General features: G+C 33.5%; 1 protein-coding gene across 2 annotated transcripts in view; it reads right to left on the bottom strand.

Moving 5' to 3' along the window:
- ATP6V1H (ATPase H+ transporting V1 subunit H) overlaps positions 1-19839 on the bottom strand; it is a 92286-nt gene extending 72447 nt beyond the window's left edge. The window contains exons 1-4 of one of the 2 annotated variants that reach the window (XM_051970199.1): positions 19694-19839; positions 17929-18097; positions 3913-4015; positions 310-399 (exon numbers count right to left, since the gene is read on the bottom strand). In XM_051970199.1, the coding sequence (XP_051826159.1) occupies positions 310-399; positions 3913-4015; positions 17929-18041 (306 nt within the window). In that variant the 5' untranslated portion in view covers positions 18042-18097; positions 19694-19839. The remainder of the gene's footprint in view (positions 1-309; positions 400-3912; positions 4016-17928; positions 18098-19693) is intronic. The other variant, XM_051970200.1, reaches the window with a different exon arrangement.
- Between the last annotated feature and the right edge of the window lie 223 nt (positions 19840-20062).

The raw sequence follows: 20062 nt of genomic DNA, 5'->3' as shown, positions 1-20062 counted from the left end.
GATACCTTATTCTGCTCATAGGGATAATCAATTTTTTAAAAAAAGCTATTAGAAAAATGTAATGCATATGGTATATGTTCAATAAAGACTAATTACTACTGTAAATAAGGACATTCTGCAAGTTAATGACCCTAAAAAACAAGTTGTACCTACAAATAAGTACATAATTGCCGAATTACAATTTTCACAAGTTATAGAAGTAGGAAAATTTATATATCACATGAAATCTCTAAAATTTTAGTTACTCCAAAGTAAAAAATAAAAATAAAGCTAGAATATATATTAAATGGAGTATTGAGTTTAACGTACCTGAAGCATATCATCAACCAGGGTTAGTATGTATTGAACTGTCTGTTCTTTGGAGATATGAGTCATCAGGTTTATAAATGTTTTGGCACACTAAAAAATAAAAATACATTCAAATTCATCTTAAATAATGTAATCTATAACTTTATCAAGAGTTTCATTTTTTGATAATTATGTTTGATTAGCTAAGGTTTCTCTGTATTTATACAATTATCAACTTAAAAATTGGGTGAAACAGCTCCAAGCACAGGAAAAGCTAAATCTGAGATTAAACACCTGCTATAGAAAATCAGCAAATACATAAGAGTTGTCTGCTATGTAAGAGACAATATTTTAAAAAAATTTTTTTTTCTCTACAGGTAGATTCAACATAGAAAATATTAAAATACACTGCCTCTAAATCTTTCAAGAAAGAGAATATGGATTGTGGCACCTCCTAAAAGACAATATGTTTAAAAGGAACACCATAATAATTAAAAGAGGTTAAATTCAACTTTTGTTTTTTGTTTTTAGCATACACTTATGGGAATACAGCAGGGTGACATAATGCACAGAACTGGTCTTGGAGTCCAAAAAACTTAAGATTCATGGTCTCACACTGGCACATTCTGGCTCTGGGATCCTAAGCAAAAGCACAACTTCTTGGAGCAGCACCGTGTCCTCATTGTTTATTATGAGTGCATAATAAATGTCTATGGACTAATAGATAGACCAGAAGTTGCAGAACAGGTTACTAAGCTGCAATAGTGAAGAGAGTTTCCTTACTGAGATATCTCTACATAGATGAGATGCCAGATGTAATCCAAAAAACAAATATCAAAAAAAAAAAAAAAAAAAGTGATGGGTGAAGCCTTCTGTCAAGCTATTACAGGGAAATATACAAAAATATGTACACTGCCTTGAAGTAGTTTATAAAAATAATGGAGATAAGGCAAGTATACAGTTAACTATTCTAAGAGACATTTTTACTTATTCATTCACAACACTGACTAAATGTTGATTATGCAAAATCTAAGTATGAGATACTCTGGGAAACCCAAAGTTAAATAAAACAAATTCTATCCTCAAGAAGTTTACAATGTAACATAAGTATAAATCTTTTATTTGAAGACACAAAAATCTTTGCGCTATAAGAAATGATGACCAAATTAGAAAAATGTTAATTTTTTAATTCTTCCTCACATTATAAAACTAACTAATTACATACATCAAGAAAACATGGGGAATTTCCCTCTAACCTCTAGGTTAAGATAAACTAGTTGGACCTAATTATAAATCTTCTCATCTTTCCTTTAAAGTGTGTAATCTCAAGCGTTATCTAAGCCCATAGGGAAAGCAAATGATAGTGCTGAGGGTCATAATAAAAATTTATTGGAAGCTAAAAAAACAGCAAAAAGTTTTACTGAATGAGTGGCATTCTGACCATAAAAAGAAAAAAACCTATTTCGAATAATCAAAACATTTGGAGATTTAAGATCAAAATTTCAACTTGTATCCCATATGGAAACAGATATTCAAGTAACTATCTGCTTTAATCCACCCAAGACTATTTCTCAGATTAGTTGGTTAACTCTGTGCCATATACAAAAAATACTAGTGAGGTGGTTTTCATTGAAAAGATCATAAAGGTGATACCCATAAGAAACATCCACATGAAGTCATATCACACAAAAGTAATAATCATAAATATAAGCCAATAGTTTTCTGACAAAAAATAACAAATAGATGAAAAAAAGTTAATAAAAAAGAATTTTCATATTCTCTTTCCCATTTCCTTCTAGCTACAAGACCTTTTTATGTGGATTTAACTCCCCTGACAGGCATCTCCCTAATGATTAATATTACTCAACCAAAATCAAAGTGAATGTTAATCAAACTTTGGAAGAAATGAAAAACTAGACCAGCCATACAAATGGACTTCAAAAGATCAAGGACATATGGACTAACTAGGAAGGAAATGGAACATTACTTGTACAATCATTTAGAACCTATCAAATCATTTACTAACGAACAAATTTTAAAAAAGCAAAGCCCAAAAGAGTGAAAGATGTTAGGCTGGCTATTTCATAGAATAATCACAAGAACTGATTTATCCATTAAATCAATATTAGCTATGTACAAAAGCAGAGATTTCCACTTAAATGCAGGATCCTTCTAAATCAGTATACTTTTTTTGTAAGCCTGTAAATTCAAAAATGGTATGTAATATGCCATAAAATCAAATGAGAGCTTTATAGAAACTGACATTTTTAGCTAGAACTTTAAAAAGATTATCAAAAACAATAAATTCAATAAAACACTAATTACAATAAAATCTCTTCTAGAGAATTATTTATGGGATTTAGCCCCTTTTGTCTTACTGTATACTTAAAAATTATAAAATATTCAAAAATCTAAGATTTTACAAGCCATTCTCCAATAGATAAATGGTTAAAGGAGATGAACAGACAATTTTCAGATGAAGAAATGGAAACTATTTCTAGCCATATGAAAAGATGCTCCAAATCATTATTATCAGAGAAATGCAAATTAAGACAACACTGAGATATCACTACACACCTCTCAGATTGGCTAAGATGACAGAAAAGGATAATGATGAATGTTGGAGGGAACGTAGGAAAACTGGGACACTGATGCATTATTGGTGGAACTGTGAATATATCCAACAATTCTGGAAAGCATGCTCAAAAAGTTATCAAAGTGTAAATACCCTTGGATCCAGCAGTGTTACTACTGGGCTTATATCCCAAAGATATATTAAAGAAGGGAAAGGGACTTGTATGTGCAAAAATGTTTGTGGCAACCCTTTTTGTAGTGGCTAGAAACTGGAAACTGAATTGATACCCATCAATTAGAGAATGGCTGAATAAGTTGTGGTATGTGAATGTTATGAAATAGTAATGTTCTGTAAGAAATGACCAGCAGGATGATTTCAGAAAGGCCTGGAGAGACTTACATGAACTGATGCTGAGTGAAATGAGCAGAACCAGAAGATTATACACTTCAACAACAAAACTATATGATGATCAATTCTGATAGATGGGGCTCTTTTCAACAATGAGATGAACCAAATCAGTTCCATTTGTTTAATAATGAAGAGAACCAGCTACACCCACCAAAAGAACTACAGAAAATGAGTGTGAACCACAACATAGCATTTCCACTCCTTCTATTTTTGTCAGCTTGCATTTTTGTTTTCTTTCTCAGGTTATTTTTTATCTTATTTCTAAGTCCGATTTTTCTTGTGCAGCAAAATAACTGTATGGATATGTATACATATATTGTGTTTAACATATACTTTAACATATTTAACATGTATTGGTCTACCTGCCATTTAGGGAAGGGAGTAGAGGGAAGGAGAGGAAAAGTTGGAACAGAAGGTTTTGCAAGGGTCAATGCTGAAAAATTACCCATGCATATATCTTGTAAATAAAAAGCTATGATAAAAAAAAAAAATCTAAGATTTTATTATTTTCTTAAAAGAAAGGTTCATTCATAAAGGGATGCTACTGTACTTATATTTTTTTGAGTCATATGGATCAGACATCTAAATTACATCAAAAACTACACACTTTAAACTACGAAAAAAGTCTTAAAATAAAATACCTGACTGCCTTCATTTTGAAGCATTTCTTGCTTCTCTTCTGGACTTCTTTTCATCTCAAATCTTTGAATAAATTCACAGTCATCACCTGAAATCATCTGTCCCCTAGAAAGTAAAAATATAATTTGTTTCATTAAATATAAGTTGGCTTCCAATCAGAGGTCTCTTCTGAAGTCTCTTCTCTCTTCTGAAGCCCCCAATCCTAAAAAGTGGAAATGAAAACAGCACTAAATGACAGCTAACTCTGGTTAAATGTAAATTCTGTATCAATGTTTGCACAATATGACAGATATTGATAAAATGAATTTTCCTTCTCTCAACTGAAAGGTGGGAGTATAGATGTAGAATACTGCATTCATTGTATGATCCTGATTGATTTTTCTTCACTGTTTTTGTTACATGATGGAGTTGAGGGAAAAAAATAAAAATGACAATGTTTAATTAAAAAGAATCAAAAATAATATAGTAATAGTAAAGACCCATATCCTGCCCCAAAGCAAACTTCCTGATATTTAATATATGAATTTCTTAGACTTTATTTCCCATTTCATAGAGACAATAAAAGAATATAGTACTTATCTTCCTTCATTTCTATCACTAAATCTATATTTTCATTCTTCTCTCTGATCTGAAGACATAACCCTGTTCTTCCCTGAAAACTACATCTCAACCAGTTCCTTAAGTCTATTACTTTCTATGTGTGGAAGAAATTCTTCTTCATAATATAATCTGAAACTCATTCTTCACTCCTATATTTCCTTCATAGCCTCCTCTTACTTCTGTTATAAATCCTTCGTCTTTTCTTTACACTATCTCACACAGAAAGTAAAATGCTAATAATTCTTATACAGATATAGATATATGTGTGTACGTGTACATGTACACAAATATTCTCTTCTCTTTGATCCAATCCCACAAATGTCTAGTAGACATTTCTAGTCATATCTTACTAACATTCCAAATTCATCAGGTTCAAAATGAAACTCATTACTGCTCTTCTTAACCAGCTTAGTTAATTAAATGTCCTTCAAAAGACACTAAAATTTATACATCCACCTCTCTCTTTTCATTCATAATGACATAATTATGTTACGTTCTTATCATATCCTATTGCAAGCCCTCTCCTAACTTTTAACTCTTTTGAGATGCTTAGTTTAAATATTCAAAACTTTAAGACCTACTTAAAAACTTTATGACCTGAATGTCCTATATATTTTCCTGGGACAAATAACAATACAAAAATCTTTAATGAGACAGGCAATTTAGGCAGAGATTATTTTGATTTATCCCTCTAAAAGGGGGGAGAAGGGGTTAGCTTTAAGAGCAACCAAAATAATATAAAAATAGTTCCATTCCAGGTATAAGGGAGGATTCATTCCCCTTCTATGCCATTGACTCCCTCACAGTATGTATTCCTAGTCCAAACCTTTCTAAAGTTTATGCAACTTTTAGAATATATTTACCATGAAAGTGATCTAGAACTAGAAAAGATCTCCTCAGAGGAACTATCATAAGGACAATGACAATGTAAATAACCCTTTAATAATTGCTAAGTACTTTATAAATATTAATACTATTCATCTTCACAACAGCCCTATGAGACAGGTGCCATTATTATCTAAATTTAATAGATAAGAAAACTGAAGGAGACAGCAGTTAAGTAATTTGTAGTTGCACAATCAATAAGTCAGGCATGATCTAAACTTGGGTTTTCTGGACTAGAAGTCCAATACTATACACTAAACCTCTTAGCTATCCCCACATATTACAGATTAGGAAAGTGAAGTTCAGAGACTTCAAGTGACTTGTCCAAAATATTAAGTATCATAGGTCGGGTTTTACACATGTTCTTAAGACTATTTGAAACTATTTTTCACTTGTGATGAAAAATACATAACAATAACTGGGAGCAATTTAATTCTCCTCTTCAAATGAATTCTCCTGAACCTACAATATAATTGCAGATCATTTATCTGCTTATGAGCTAACTGGTTAGGACAAACATTATGATGATGAATAAACTGGAAATTTCACATTAGAAATAGCTTAGTAACCAATATTAATATGCTGAAATCTTTCTGAATGGAATATACCTAGGCTAAAAACATATAAATATACACTTCACACACATACAATTTATTATGATCATTTTTTTAAAAAATTCTGTTCAATTTTCAGCATATATATATGATATATATATAGAGAAATATATATACTATATATATAGCATCTATGTATACTAACAAAACTCCCTATAACCACAGTTCAAAACAAAAAGAAGATCTAAATATTCTACTTCACCAACATCAATGAATAACAGAGCATTGTTATAAGAGTCAAGAAATCTAATTTCTAGTTCGATTGCCAAAATGTGACCATCTCCCTGGCCACAGCTTTCTGATATGTAAAATGTGAAGGGGAAGATGGGTATCCTCCCCCCCAAAGAATTCTGTTATTAGCTTTAAATTTATAACACCTTCAAAAATCTACGTAGTTTATAATTCTATGAATAAAACAAAGAAATCACTCTATAACTTTTCATCTAGTTGGTACCACGTAACAGCTAGGTTATCTGGGGCAACTAGATAGATTAGTGGATAGAGCATCAGCCCTGAAGTCAGGAGGACCTGACTTCAAATCTGGCCTTAGACACTTTAACACTTCCTAGCTGTGTGACCCTTGGCAAGTCACTTGACCCCAAATGTCTCAGCAAAAAAAAAAAAAAAAATAGGTGACCTATATAAATATTATTAAAAATGTCCAGGTCTTTAAAAAAAAGGAAGTCAATAAAAGTATTTGACTCAATAGAAAAACAAATGAAAGTTCCACATTTGCATTAACTCAAAGACAGAACCCCTATTCTAATCAAAAATATAGTGATATGTATGACTATCAAAGAACTTGAAAATACTGGTAACAATTAACCCTTATTTTACAAGCACAGAATGTTTATGCAAAGTGTTAAAGACAAACAAATGAGGCTCTAACTAAATAAAGATGCCCAGAATGTCCAAGATGAAGTAAAAACAAGTTGATGTCATAGGAAAGACTTTTCCACCATCACTTAGAAAATAGAACTGGTATAAATGTGATATCATTATGATGCATGTATGATCACTGCTATATAGATGAGAGTGAAGAATCTTTTTTTTTTCTGCCAAGGATAATTAAGATATTTATAAACATCAACTCACAGGTCAACCTCATCACTTTATAGAACTCAAACAGTGGGAGATGGTTCTACCTAACTTTCATCATCACCGCCTGCCTTATTTATGCATATGAGTGAGGCTGATTCTCCATTCCTGAGTTAGATGGAAAGGTCAGCATTTCACATCAACATCTAACCAGTGATAAGATACTAAAAGAGAAAAACAAATTTTTATAATTTATAGATCTTTTAAGATTTCAGTATTAAAACACAGAAATCCAAAATTAAGTTCCAGCTTAGTAGAAAACAAAATTATAAAGTATTTAATAACTAAAATATAACGTAACTTAAAAACCCAGACCCTTCATGGTAAGGGCATACCTCTAATTCTGTAATTCCTGCTACTAGAGAAGGCTAGAGCTAAGGTTGGGGGATTATTTGAGTAAGATTAGGCCCAGTAAATAATTCTCACTCTTCAGTATGATGATCCCCAAGATCAGAGGGCTCAAGCAGAGTTCAAGCAGCAGAAACTGCCTGGGAAGAGATAAAACAATCCAGTCAGAAATATAGAATAGATTAAAGCTATTATGCCAATTAGTATAAGAATCTAAACTATGAATAGTTGCTGTACTTTCAGCTTGGATGAGAGAAAAGACACAGTGTAAAAAACAAAAAGAAACAAACAAAAAAGCAGCATAAGCACTCAACTAACTTTTACCATATTATGTGCCAATAAATTAAGACAAAGCTTAATTTTATTAAAAAAAAAAAAGACTTCTAGTGAATATATGCTCATAAGAACTAATATAATCATAGGAAGATCATTGTGAAGTGATAAAGGGTGAGCAAATCAGATCCAAAAGAACAATATATATAATTATGTAAATGAAGATATTTTTAAATGGCAATAAAATGCAAATTTTTTGAAAATTGGAAACTGAGCCTGCTCACACTTTTAACAAAATGTAAAACTATCTAAATATAAGTATATATATGTGTGTGTGTGTGTGTGTGTGTGTGTGTGTGTGTGTGTACTAAGTCACAATATATTCCTTTCCTCTGTTTTTATAAACTGTGGGAGATTCAAATCTGAGCATACTGGGGGTTTCATGAGAAATCAAAATAGAATTCATCAATTAAAAAAACTTTTAATGCAATTTTTTTTTAAATACAAGAGAATAAGAAGGCGCTTAATATTTCAATATTGCATTATTTTTCCACTAAATCTTATTTTAAAGCTTCATCTCTGCATTAATGTGATCTCTTCTGAAGACTATGTCAAGGGCATACTAGCTCTGAAAGTTTCTAATAAGCTAAAAATCTTGGTAAAAGGTTAGAAATGGACTAATTTTTTCATCCACAGCCTACCTAAGTTAGAAAAGCTTCATCATCAAGTTGTCAATAAAGTGATAAGGACAAGAGCAGTTCTCAAAGACCATCTATTAAAATATCCAAGATTTGTAATCTGCTTATTTTGAAAGTACCTAATAAATGAAATGATAGATACTTCCTAAAGTTACCTAAATATGACATTTGAAAACCAAATTGGGGTGGAGGGAAGCAAGCTAAGTGGCACAATAGTTAAGAGCACTAACCCTGAAGACAGGAGGACCTGAGTTCAAATCTGGCCGCAGACACTTAACACTGCCTATCTGTGTGATCCTGGGCAAGTCACTTAGCCCCAATTGCCTCAGCCAAAAAAAAAAAAAAGAAAAGAAAAGAAAAAAAAGAAAAGAAAACCCAAATGGAATTTCAAATTTCCTCTCATCCCATCTCATGTGTGTAGCATTAGAAGAATTTAAAATTAAAGCAACTTACAAATAAATGTTCTTATTATCAAGGTATCCTGCAATTTGTATAGGTGAAAAATCTTTAATCAAAAAGAAATACTTCAGTATATCTTTCTTTAGCAATTTTCCTTTTGCAATACAAGAACTCATTAGAGCCCCAGAATCTATGTTTTAACTTCATTCAAAATGCTATCCTTAAAATATAATAAACTTCGGGGCAGCTAGGTAGTGCAATAGGTGGAGCACCAGACCTGAAATCAAGAGTACTTGAGTTCAAATCTGGCCTCAGACACTTAACACTTCCTAGCTGTATGACCCTGGGCATACAGGGCACTTCACCCCAATTGCCTCAGCAAAAATAATAACAATAATAAAATAAACTTCATTTATACAATGAAAAATTCATGTGTTCATAGAAAATGTGATAGAAAACAAAATTTTGGAACTAGATTGTCATTCTAAAGAATTAAGAGTATTCTGATGCTAAGTGAAATGAGCAGAACCAGGAGATCATTATACACTTCGACAACGATATTGTATGAGGACATATTTTGATGGAAGTGGATTTCTTTGACAAAGAGACCTGAGTTTCAATTGATAAATGACGAACAAAAGCAGCTACACCCAAAGAAAAACACTGGGAAACGAATGTGAACTATCTGCATTTTTGTTTTTCTTCCGGGTTATTTATACCTTCTGAATCCAATTCTCCCTGTGCAACAAGAGAACTGTTCGGTTCTGCAAACATATATTGTATCTAGGATATACTGCAACATATCCAACATATAAAGGACTGCTTGCCATCTAGGGGAGGGGGTGGAGGGAGGGAGGGAAAAAAAAAATCAGAACAGAAACTAGTGTCAATATAAAGTAATTATTAAATAAAAATTAAATTTAAAAAAAAAAAAAAGAATTAAGAGTATTCTAATGCTGGCTTTGGCAATAAGAGTTGAGAAAGAGATTAAAGGAATAAGAATAGGCAATGAAGAAACCAAATTATCACTCTTTGCTGATGATATGATGGTATACTTAGAGAACTCCAGACATTCTACTAAAAAGTTATTAAAAGTATTCTCTATTTTAAATAACCATGCTATGAATCTTTATATGGTATAATGATTCCCTAATTTATCTTTTTTTAAAATTCCAATGTATATACATCAAGTTTTCCTAAAACAAGATATACTCTATACCAAAATTAATCCTGAAAAAAAGGAAAACAATTCATACTGAAAGAGTAAAAAATGTATGTGTATGTATGCATGTGCGCACACACACACACACACACACACACACACACACATTAAAGTGCACACATGCAGACTAGAATGATAGAAAGCAAGCAGTGAAGTCCAGATCCTGGAGGAGTGAAAACTAAAGGGCCTGAACACCTCCACAAAATAGAAGCCCCCAGAGGAAGGAGAAACAGCCTGACAGAAGGACATTCCAAATGAGAAGGCTGAAGATTCAGTTGGATATTCTAGAGTAAGAAAATCCCAGGGGCTAAGGAAAGTGCTAGGATGAGATAGTAACTAAGGAAAGTGAACAAAGTCCAGAACAGTTAGAGCAAACCAGGAGGATTTAAAACATGAATGCTTAGACAACAAGCTCACATCCCATGAAGAATTAGACAACAAGGTCACATCCCACTAGGTTCTATCCCAAATCAGCAAGGTTTCAGCCAGGGTACAATGAAAAAGCACATCTGCTTTCTACTAGTCTAGCTTAAGTCATCACCATGAGGTTAAAGGTTTGGCAACTAACTGTGAGGGCCACACCAATTCAAGATGACAAACAACTAACAGAGAAAAGGTCACTGTGTAACAACACATGATTTTATTTTCTGTTGTAAAACCCATCTGGTGTCCTTAGACAAGACTATCTCTCCCCTGCTGCCTTGAATCAAACAGGTTTCTGTCTTAACAAATCATAACAATTTTTTATCTATATAGTCATTCCCCTTTCCTACCCTGGAAGAGAAATTTCATTCCTACCTGGTAACATATCCTATCAGCTGCAGGGGCAAACATGCCAAAAACCTCCTTTTCTCTCTTTGGTCCCTCTCTTCTTCTCTTCCCTCTGCTTTGAAAATGATTACTAATCTGACCAAAACTGCTACAAAATGTTGCTTGCTGCTTGTTAAATTTGAAGAGGGAGCTAGAAATTGGGATACAAATTCTACTCAAAACAATATTAACTGTTCAGGGACTACCTTAACAACAAATGGGCTCCATTTGGTTAGAATTAGTTAGATTTAAATAGATTTTTTATTTCCTTTTCAGTTATTGTATGACATTACTGGCCTCCAATGTGGAAACCTACTAGGGGGCAAGATTCCCAAGGAACTCAAGTTGGGAATGAACCAATACTATTACAAAAGTTGTAATATGTATGTTATAGTATGTACAGCATATATATAAAGTATAGTATACTAATATGTATAGTAAGAATAGACCTTTTAAGTAATGAAATAGTAATAGGATGTTCTAATAATTATAAAAATCTGTGAAAAAGTAACATTTTAAAAGGAGCTAAGCAGGTTAATACAGCATCTATGTGGTACAGTGGATAAAGCTCTTGGGCTTGGAATCAGGAAGATTTATCTTTGGGAGTTTATATCTGGCCTCAAACACTTACTAGTTGGGTAGTCCTAGGCAAGTCACTTAACTCTGTTTGTCTCAGTTTTCTCCTCCATAAAATGAGCTAGAAAAGGAAATGGCAAACCATTCCATTATCTTTGTCAAGAAAATCCCAAAAAACAACCAAACAAGATAACAAAATAAGCTGATTCCTATGACTACATAGTAGCCACATAGAATGTAAAACTGAGTAAAACTGGTTTCCCTAATATTCACTAAGAAAGTCAATTCCATTTAACATTTAATAGTACCTACTATGGATAGGATGCTACACTGTAGGTTCAGGACCCGAGTTCAAATTTGGCTTCAGACACTACCTGTGTAATCCTGAAGAAATGAAGAAGAAAGGAGAAGAAAGAAGAGAAAGGAGGAGGAGGAGGAGGAGATAAAGAAAAGTTTAAAGAACTAGATGCCTGGGGAAGCATCAAACTAGTATTATCTACCAAAAAAAATCTTGCTGTCTGCCACTAAGGATATAAAGCCAAAAGTAAAATAGTCTCTGCCCTCAACATTCTAAAAGACAGAACATATAAATAACTGCAAATTAATTTCAAGAAAAGAAAATGAATACTTCTACTCTGTGCTGCAGATTCTAAAGACAGAGAGAAGAGAGTAGAAACAGGTCATAACACATTCCCTATAGTAATTTTATAGTCCTTTCCATAAATAAGAAAGAGTCTACTAACACTACATATATATGTAAGAAGGGGAATAAGATGTGTTTTGAAACTTCCTTGTTTTTTATTAACATAAAAAATTAATTCAAAAACATCATTTATACAAAAAATTAATTATAAGTATGACCTTAATGTTCATATCCATTTATTTCCCCCAATCTATTCAGAATACTGTACTAACAGAAATTGTACTCATAAAAAATACTCATTAAACAAAATAAAAAGTCTTAAATAGCCTAAATAAAAGTTACTAACAAAAAAACACATAACACAATCTAAGTCTTAAACTACTTGTTCACTGACCCATAGTTAAACACCCTGACAGTTTTCAATATTTCTCTCTTCTCCCCAACCCAATAAATACTAAGGCTATTTGAATGGAATCAGGGAAAAGACATATGGATAAAAAAAATCAGATATTACTAGTATACATATTCTGCCCTCCTCCCCCTTGCCATTATCTGTAACTACATACTGCCATTCTTCAAAGCCCATCTGAAGTTGAATCTTCTCTTCAAAGTCCTCCCTATAAATTACATCTTGTATTTATTTATCCTTTCTCTCTTTCCAAATTTGTGAGCAACACAATTAATATCCTAATTTAGAGATAAGAAACCAATGCCCAAAGGGAGTTTTCCAAAGCTTCACATGCACAGTGAAGAATATTGGACTTGGATGGATCAGAAGACATCAAATTACAAATACTCCCATGATATTTACTACCTGTGTAATGATAGTCAACATATTTAAGCCTTTTAAGCCCTATCTGTAAAATAGAGATATCTCTTTGAGCCCTATTTGTAAAATAGAGATATCATCTAACTGGATACAAATATCAGAGTGAAAGCACTTTTAAAATTACAAGTGTCAGATAAGATATTATTATTATTCAATAATTATTCAATTTATTCTTTCATCCATCAAGCAATTATTGAGCACTGACTGTATGCATAACACTGGGAAAGATACAATGATGGATGAGATATGATCCCTGGAGCTTTGATTGTTTTAGGGTAATAAATTCTCAATATAACTAAGGAACAGATGCAAAACAAAGTCATGAAATGAAGAATATTTACAGAGAAAGCTGATAGTGCTAGAATTTATTCTCATGGGAAATGAATTAAAGAGGGAACAATATATAGCTAGAATGGCATAAAAATCTAAATTTATAGAAATAAGAAAGCAGGAGGTAAGATAAGGGCAAGAATTTTGAAGAGTGTGAAAAACAAGAATTAGGATGGTAAGAGGATAAAGAAGGGACTCTTACAGGGATGTGTAAACTGAACAGGAGGGCAAAGTTAGAAGTAAATCAGATTCTTGAAGAGGGATAGAATATATAGGGTAAGAAGGATGATGAGGAAAAATAAGATAACAGGAAAAATATAGCTTGTAATTATAACTTTGGATGTGAAAGGAATAAATTTACCCTTAAATAAGAACTGATAACAGAACAAAAAATTTAATTCAACAATATGTTACTTTCAGGCCTGGAGAGACTTACATGAACTGATGCTGAGTGAAATGAGCAGGGCCAATCTAATGATTCTATATGATGATCAATTCTGATGGACATGGTCCTCCTTCAATAATGAGATGAACCAAATCAATTCCAATAGAGCAGTATGAATTGAACCAGCTACACTCAGTGAAAGAACTCTGGGAGATGACTATGAACCACTACATAGAATTCCCAAATACCTCTATTTTTGTCCACCTGCATTTTTTATTTCCTTCACAGGCTAATTGTATACTATTTCAAAGTCCGATTCTTTTTGTATAGCAAAATAACTGTATGGACACATGTATACATATATTGTATTTAACTTATACTCTAACATATTTAACATGTATTGATCAACCTGCCATCTAGGGGAAGGGGTGGGGGGAAGGAGGGGAAAAGTTGGAACAAAAAGTTTTGCAATTGTCAATGCTGGAAAAATTACCCATGCATATATCTTGTAAATAAAAGGCTATAATAAAGAAAAATTGAAAAAGAACAAATTTTTAAAAATCTACTTAAGAGACATGCTCTAATTTATAGAAAGCAAAAAAAAAAAAAAAAAAAAAAAACCATTATGTTGCTTTCAGAAAATGCTATAAGAAGATACACATAAGCATAAAATAAACTAGAATATATTATACGTACATATTTTTTTAAAAGCAGGGGTATTAAGCATGATTTCAGATAAAAGTTAAAGCTAAAACAGATTTAAAATCAGGAACTTCAAAGAAACAAGAGGAAAAAAGATGTAAATAAAGGATGTAGACCGTAAACCATATTATAAGGGAAGAGCACTGTTGAATGTAAAATGGATAATTTTAATCATTTTAAATTAAAATTTTCTGATGTAAATAAAATCTACAAAGTCAAATGTGGAAGGATTGCAGGGAATGGCTGAATAATTTATGTTTCATGAATGTAATGGAATATTATTGCTCTATAAGAAACAATCAGCAGGCTGATTTCAGCAAGGTCTGAAGAAATTTATATTAACTGATGATAAGTAAAGTGAGTAGAACTAAGAAAGCACTGTACACAACAACAACAGGATTATGTGATGATCAACTATGATAGTTCTTTTCAACACTGAGTTGATTCAGGCTAATTCCAATAGATTTGTGATGGAGCCAGTCATCTGCATCCAGAAAGGTCTATCAGGATTGAATGTAGGTCACAATATAGTATTTTCACCTTTTTTGTTGTTTTCTTGCTTGTGTTTTTCTTTCTCATTTTTTCCCTATTTTCATTTGATTTTTCTTGTGCAGAATGATAAATATGGAAATATGTTTAGAAGAACTGCACATGTTTAATCTATATTGGATTACTTGCAATCGAGGAGAGGAGAGAGGTAGGAAGTGAGAGAGAAAAATTTGGAACACAAAGTTTTGCAAGGGTGAATGTTGAAAAGTATCTTTGCATGTATTTTGCAAAATAAAAAGCTATTGTTATCAAAAAAAAAAAAGAGAGAGAGACCTGAGGCACAGAGAGCTGAAGTTATTTAAACATGATAATACAATTGGCAAATGTTCAAGAAATAGGATTTTGAGTTCTAGTTTTCCCAACTCCAAATACAGCTCTCTAGCCATTGAATCATCTATCTGTTTTTAAAGAGAAATCATCTAATTCCACATATATGCTGATTTTTTTTTTTCCCTTAATTGCAATTTGTTGCATAAGGCGCTTTTTACTAGGGGAGGTAGAAGATGAAAGAAATGAGTTAGTAAAAGAAATGCAAAATGAAAAGTTCCTCAATACATCATAATAATTTATAGAAGAAAGTTGTTTGAAGTACAGGAGTTACAAAGAAAGCAATTTGGACACTATGTTATTAAATTTGGTATATAAAAACTTACCTAATATGTAACTGACTCATACACAGACTCATACACTTTTCTTTCTGTATGTTTAAATGTTTGTATTTACTAGTTATTGTTAATTTCATAATAAAAAACTAAAAAAGAGGGAAAACAGAATAGAGTTAACAGAAAAATGGGGAAATTTTTCACAGACAATTTCTCATAGAACATGATTAGGTTAGAATTATTGCTTCTGGTTAAGGAAATGATGAGGTGGCTGATTTTAAAAAAAACATAAAGAGACTTGGACATATGAAAGATAATACTACTCACCCTAAGAGAAGTAAATAACAAAAGAAAAAATTATAATATGGACTTATATATATGTACATAAGTTTTCATAATTTTATCATCAAGGGATAATAAGATTAAGTTTCACGGTACAGAGAGCACAGGGCTTGAAGTCAGGACAATTCATCTTCAAGAATTCGAATCTGGCCTCAGAGACTTATTAATTGGCTGACCCTAAGCAACTCATTTAACCCTGTTTGCCTCAGTTTCCGCATCTGGAAAGCTGGAGAAGGAAATGGCAAAGCACTTCAAGATCTTTATTAAGAAAATCCCAAAAGGGATCACAAAGAGTCGGGTACAACTAATCATCAACAATCTCTTAGAATGTAACAGCTTTATGGCTCAATGGATAGAGCACTGGGCTTGGAGTCAAGAAGATCCAAGTTAAAATTCAGCTACTATGATTCTAATCAAAGCACTCAGTTTATATTTACCCTAATTCAAGGGGGAAGGAAATGACAAATCAGTACAGGATATTTGCCAAGAATACCCTATGGACAGCATGGTGCATAGAGTAACAAAGAGCTGGACATAACTGAACAACAATTATGTTACAATCTATCCTGAACAGATCACATTTTAAGAACTGTTCTCAGTTCTTCATAACACAATGAATCCAAAGAAAAGTGACTTAATAAATAAAATGCACAAAGTTCACAGCATATGAAATCTGGTTAAGATTTTAGTCTGGAGAAAAAAAGGCTTTGTGAAAGGGTTAGGGCGCTGTTTTCAAATGTTTATAGGGCTGTCACATAAAAAAGGCATTAGATTTATTTTTTGGCCCCAGAATAGAGACCTAAGAGTAACAGGTAAGTAGGAGTTGAAAAGAGGCAAATTTAAGTTCTAATAAAAGTTTGCACAGGGGATTGTTGAGGGAAGAGATTGAATGAAGGTTAGTTAAGAGGCTATTGCAATAGTCCGGAAGAAAAGTAATAAGAATCCGAAATACAGTGAGTATACTGGATATGAGAAAAGAAACTGCATTGTTCTGAAAGTCAATGACCAAGAAAAAGGTTCCATTGACAGAAATAAGGAAAATCAAAAGGAAGAGCAAAATTAAGGATGATTAATCAACTAGGTTTACAATGTCAGTGGGGCAAAGAGATGGATTCAGCAAATAGTCATGAAAATGGAACTAGTATTGTCACTTGCATGTCTTACTCTCCAATTATATCACAAGTTGCTCAAGAACAGGAATCTATTTTCTTTTATATTCCCCATAGCAATTAAAAAAGGCTTTCATAGAGAACATATGAAATACAATGAAGCCATACAGGAGAAAAGAATATGTAGGTGTATAGGATAATAGAAAAAGGAAATGGAACATTATTTTTAAAAATAACTTTATAAAAGGAAATGGAGCATTATAAAATGTTCACCAAACTTAAAAAAAATTTTTTCCGGGACCACCATTATATATCAAATCCTAATAGTTTGTATTTAATAATGAATAACAATTACACTGTTTAAAGTGTAAGCAGATCCAAAGGTACCATCATAAACAGACTCTGCCCACTCTAGCTTAAACTGACTCCAAACTAGAAAATCAACACAACCAGATCCCAACATTTTACTGCCTAGAAATTATAGTAGCACACAAAAACAAACAAGGAACGGTTTAAAGAATTCTTTGTAACTCAAGTTCTCCTACTTATAAAACAGTTAAAATTTGTAGCCAGAGATTTCTAAGTTTCATCATTCACAATGTACAGATCAGTTAAAATTTGTTGCCAAAGATTTCTAAGTTTCATTATTCACAATGTACAGATACACATTTATATTTACAAATCAAATTAACATATCTGAATAAAAGAGGAATCCATTTTATCATGAATATCCAATCAATTTATACCTTTGATGATAAAATCAGGTCTCAAAAAAAAAAAAAAAGAGGACCATATCCAGATGAATGAAAAGCAATGAAAAGCCAAGGACATTAAATTTTAATATACAAGATAACCACTTATTTTAAGTAGGAAGTTTTTCCACCTACTCACATCATGGTTTTTCCAGGATCTATCACAGCAACATGACCAAGGGGAAAAAAAAGCTTATTCGACTGAATGGGAAGCAGCTGACTACCCATGATTCACTATAAATCTATACTTACTGAAGATAGGATTGCCAGTTGACTTTATTGGCCCGAACTTCAGCAGCCTTGGCAGCAATGATGTTTGTTGGGACAGCATTATCCACAGCACCTCGGATGTCCATTTTGGTCATCTAAATTTGTAGTCTTGAATTTTTTCAACAGATCTTCAATAGCTAATGAATTTGATCTTCAATAATGATTAAGTCATATGCAAAGAAAAAAAAGACACACATACCCCCAAAAGTTACATTATTCTTCCTTCATTTTAATCATTTAACATAAATCTTTCTTTTTGGGGTCTAGATGTAATGTAATTGTAATTTGGGAGTGAGAGAAGGAGCAAAGGGGAATAACTCCATACCTTCCTGCTCTAAAATTCCAGGAGTCTTACTTTGGATTGTAGGGGAAGGGGGGACATTTAAACTTATACTTTTATTTTTCCAGAAAAGAATTCTCTTCGAAAAAATGTTCATTAATGTAAGGGTAACATCACATTAGAGATCATTTAAAATAACACATTGTTTAGTAAGTTACAAAATATGAAAAAAAGCTTCCAACTTATGCAAGTAGTATTAACTTCTATGTTCTCCTGGGAGAGTGTAAATGTGAAGAACCTCTAATGTGTAAGTAAAGCCAAACATATCATCATTTTATTAATAAAAGAATGACAGCAAAAAAAAATACTTTATTGGTCCAAACTTCTGCAACTTTGGCAACAATATTTGTTGGGACAGTATTATGCACAGCACCTTGGATCCATTTTGGTCATAAAGGGTAATATTTCTAATCTAAAGATTGACAGTTAAAATTTTGAGAGAGTAGGAAAGTTATTTCTCCAAGTAGGAATGAATTTGTTTTTCATTTCACAAATATATCAGTTCTCCTGCAAGACTCCTTAAAGTGTTTTAAGTGTAAACAATACTGAAAGTCTAATTGTGGTCAAGGACTTCTAAAGTCCTAATATAATAAGTGACTTTCTCTTCATGTATACATGTTAAAAATCCACAAAAAAGGTAAAATCAACATGTCATTTTTTATTCTACAAAAGCAAAGACCTCCATTTTTTAGAGCTAATCTTGTCATTTGAGAGTTTGTTATCTAAACAAATGGTTGTACAGGTATGGGACAGGCCACACCAGAGAGAAGCAGGTGATCTCTGCAATCACCTGGCCCAGGCCCAACCAGTTCTTCCAATTGTGATAAAGACAAGGATAATTACCTGGCTACTAGAAATAATCTTTATCAGAGGAGCCCTTATTAACCTAAACCCTAAACCAAGCCAGTCCCCTCGTTCTAAGGCCTAAATAGAAAGGGGGACAAGAGGAGGAAGGGGGAGCGAGAGAGAGAAAGAGGTGACTATGTCGCAGCTTTGGGAAACGGCCACCTCCCAGACGCTGAGGGCCCTTCCAGTGCCTCGAAATGAGAGAGTGCCTTCCTCCCCTGGCCTTGAAACAAGGCCTCCACATGTCCAATCTTAAAGGAAGGCCAGCAGGATAACTGCAGGAGAGGCGATTGCGGGAGATGGGAGAGGAAGCAAAGCAAGTCTGGAAAGGCTAGTCAGCTGGCCCGTAGCCTCCCTTTCCCTCACCTTTACCTAAATCCGCTTCTGAGAAAGGGGACGATTTGTGCAAACCGAAGCCTTAAATCCCCAGATAAGGTCATCCCACTGGACTAAAGAGTGACTGAGACTCATGGTGCGGAGGCGGGCCCGGAGCGCCTTCTCCTCCACCCCCACCCTGCCCAGCCTCCGCTCTGAGCCCGCACCCGCGTCTGTGTCTCTTACCCGGTCCAGGACTCGTGGTCAGCAGAGGTCTGGGAGCGTGGGAGGAGTGGAAGAGAGGCAGAGAGTGCTAACCCAGAACAAGCAGGAGCCACGGACTAAGCAAAGGAAAACCGGTTGTTGCCGTCTCGAACTGACAGAGCGCGGGTCATGTGACGATCCGGCACGTGACAAGCCCGGACTGCGGAAGCCGGGAGGGTTCTAGGGCCTAGCGCAGGGAGGGCGGTGTTCAATCTTCTGTACGCCCTGACGCGGGGGGCGGGGAAGTGGGGGAGCGGTTGGCGTGACACTCTGCGGTCCTGTGTCGGATGGAGATTGTGGAGAGTCAGATGCGGGCCGTGTGCTTAGGCTCTTGGCGCGGGTCTGATGAGC

Source organism: Antechinus flavipes, chromosome 1 (assembly GCF_016432865.1).
Source record: "Antechinus flavipes isolate AdamAnt ecotype Samford, QLD, Australia chromosome 1, AdamAnt_v2, whole genome shotgun sequence".
Lineage (NCBI taxonomy): Eukaryota > Metazoa > Chordata > Mammalia > Dasyuromorphia > Dasyuridae > Antechinus > Antechinus flavipes.
The sequence above is the reverse complement of the archived record's forward strand: the minus strand, read 5'-3'. Positions and strand labels throughout refer to the sequence as shown.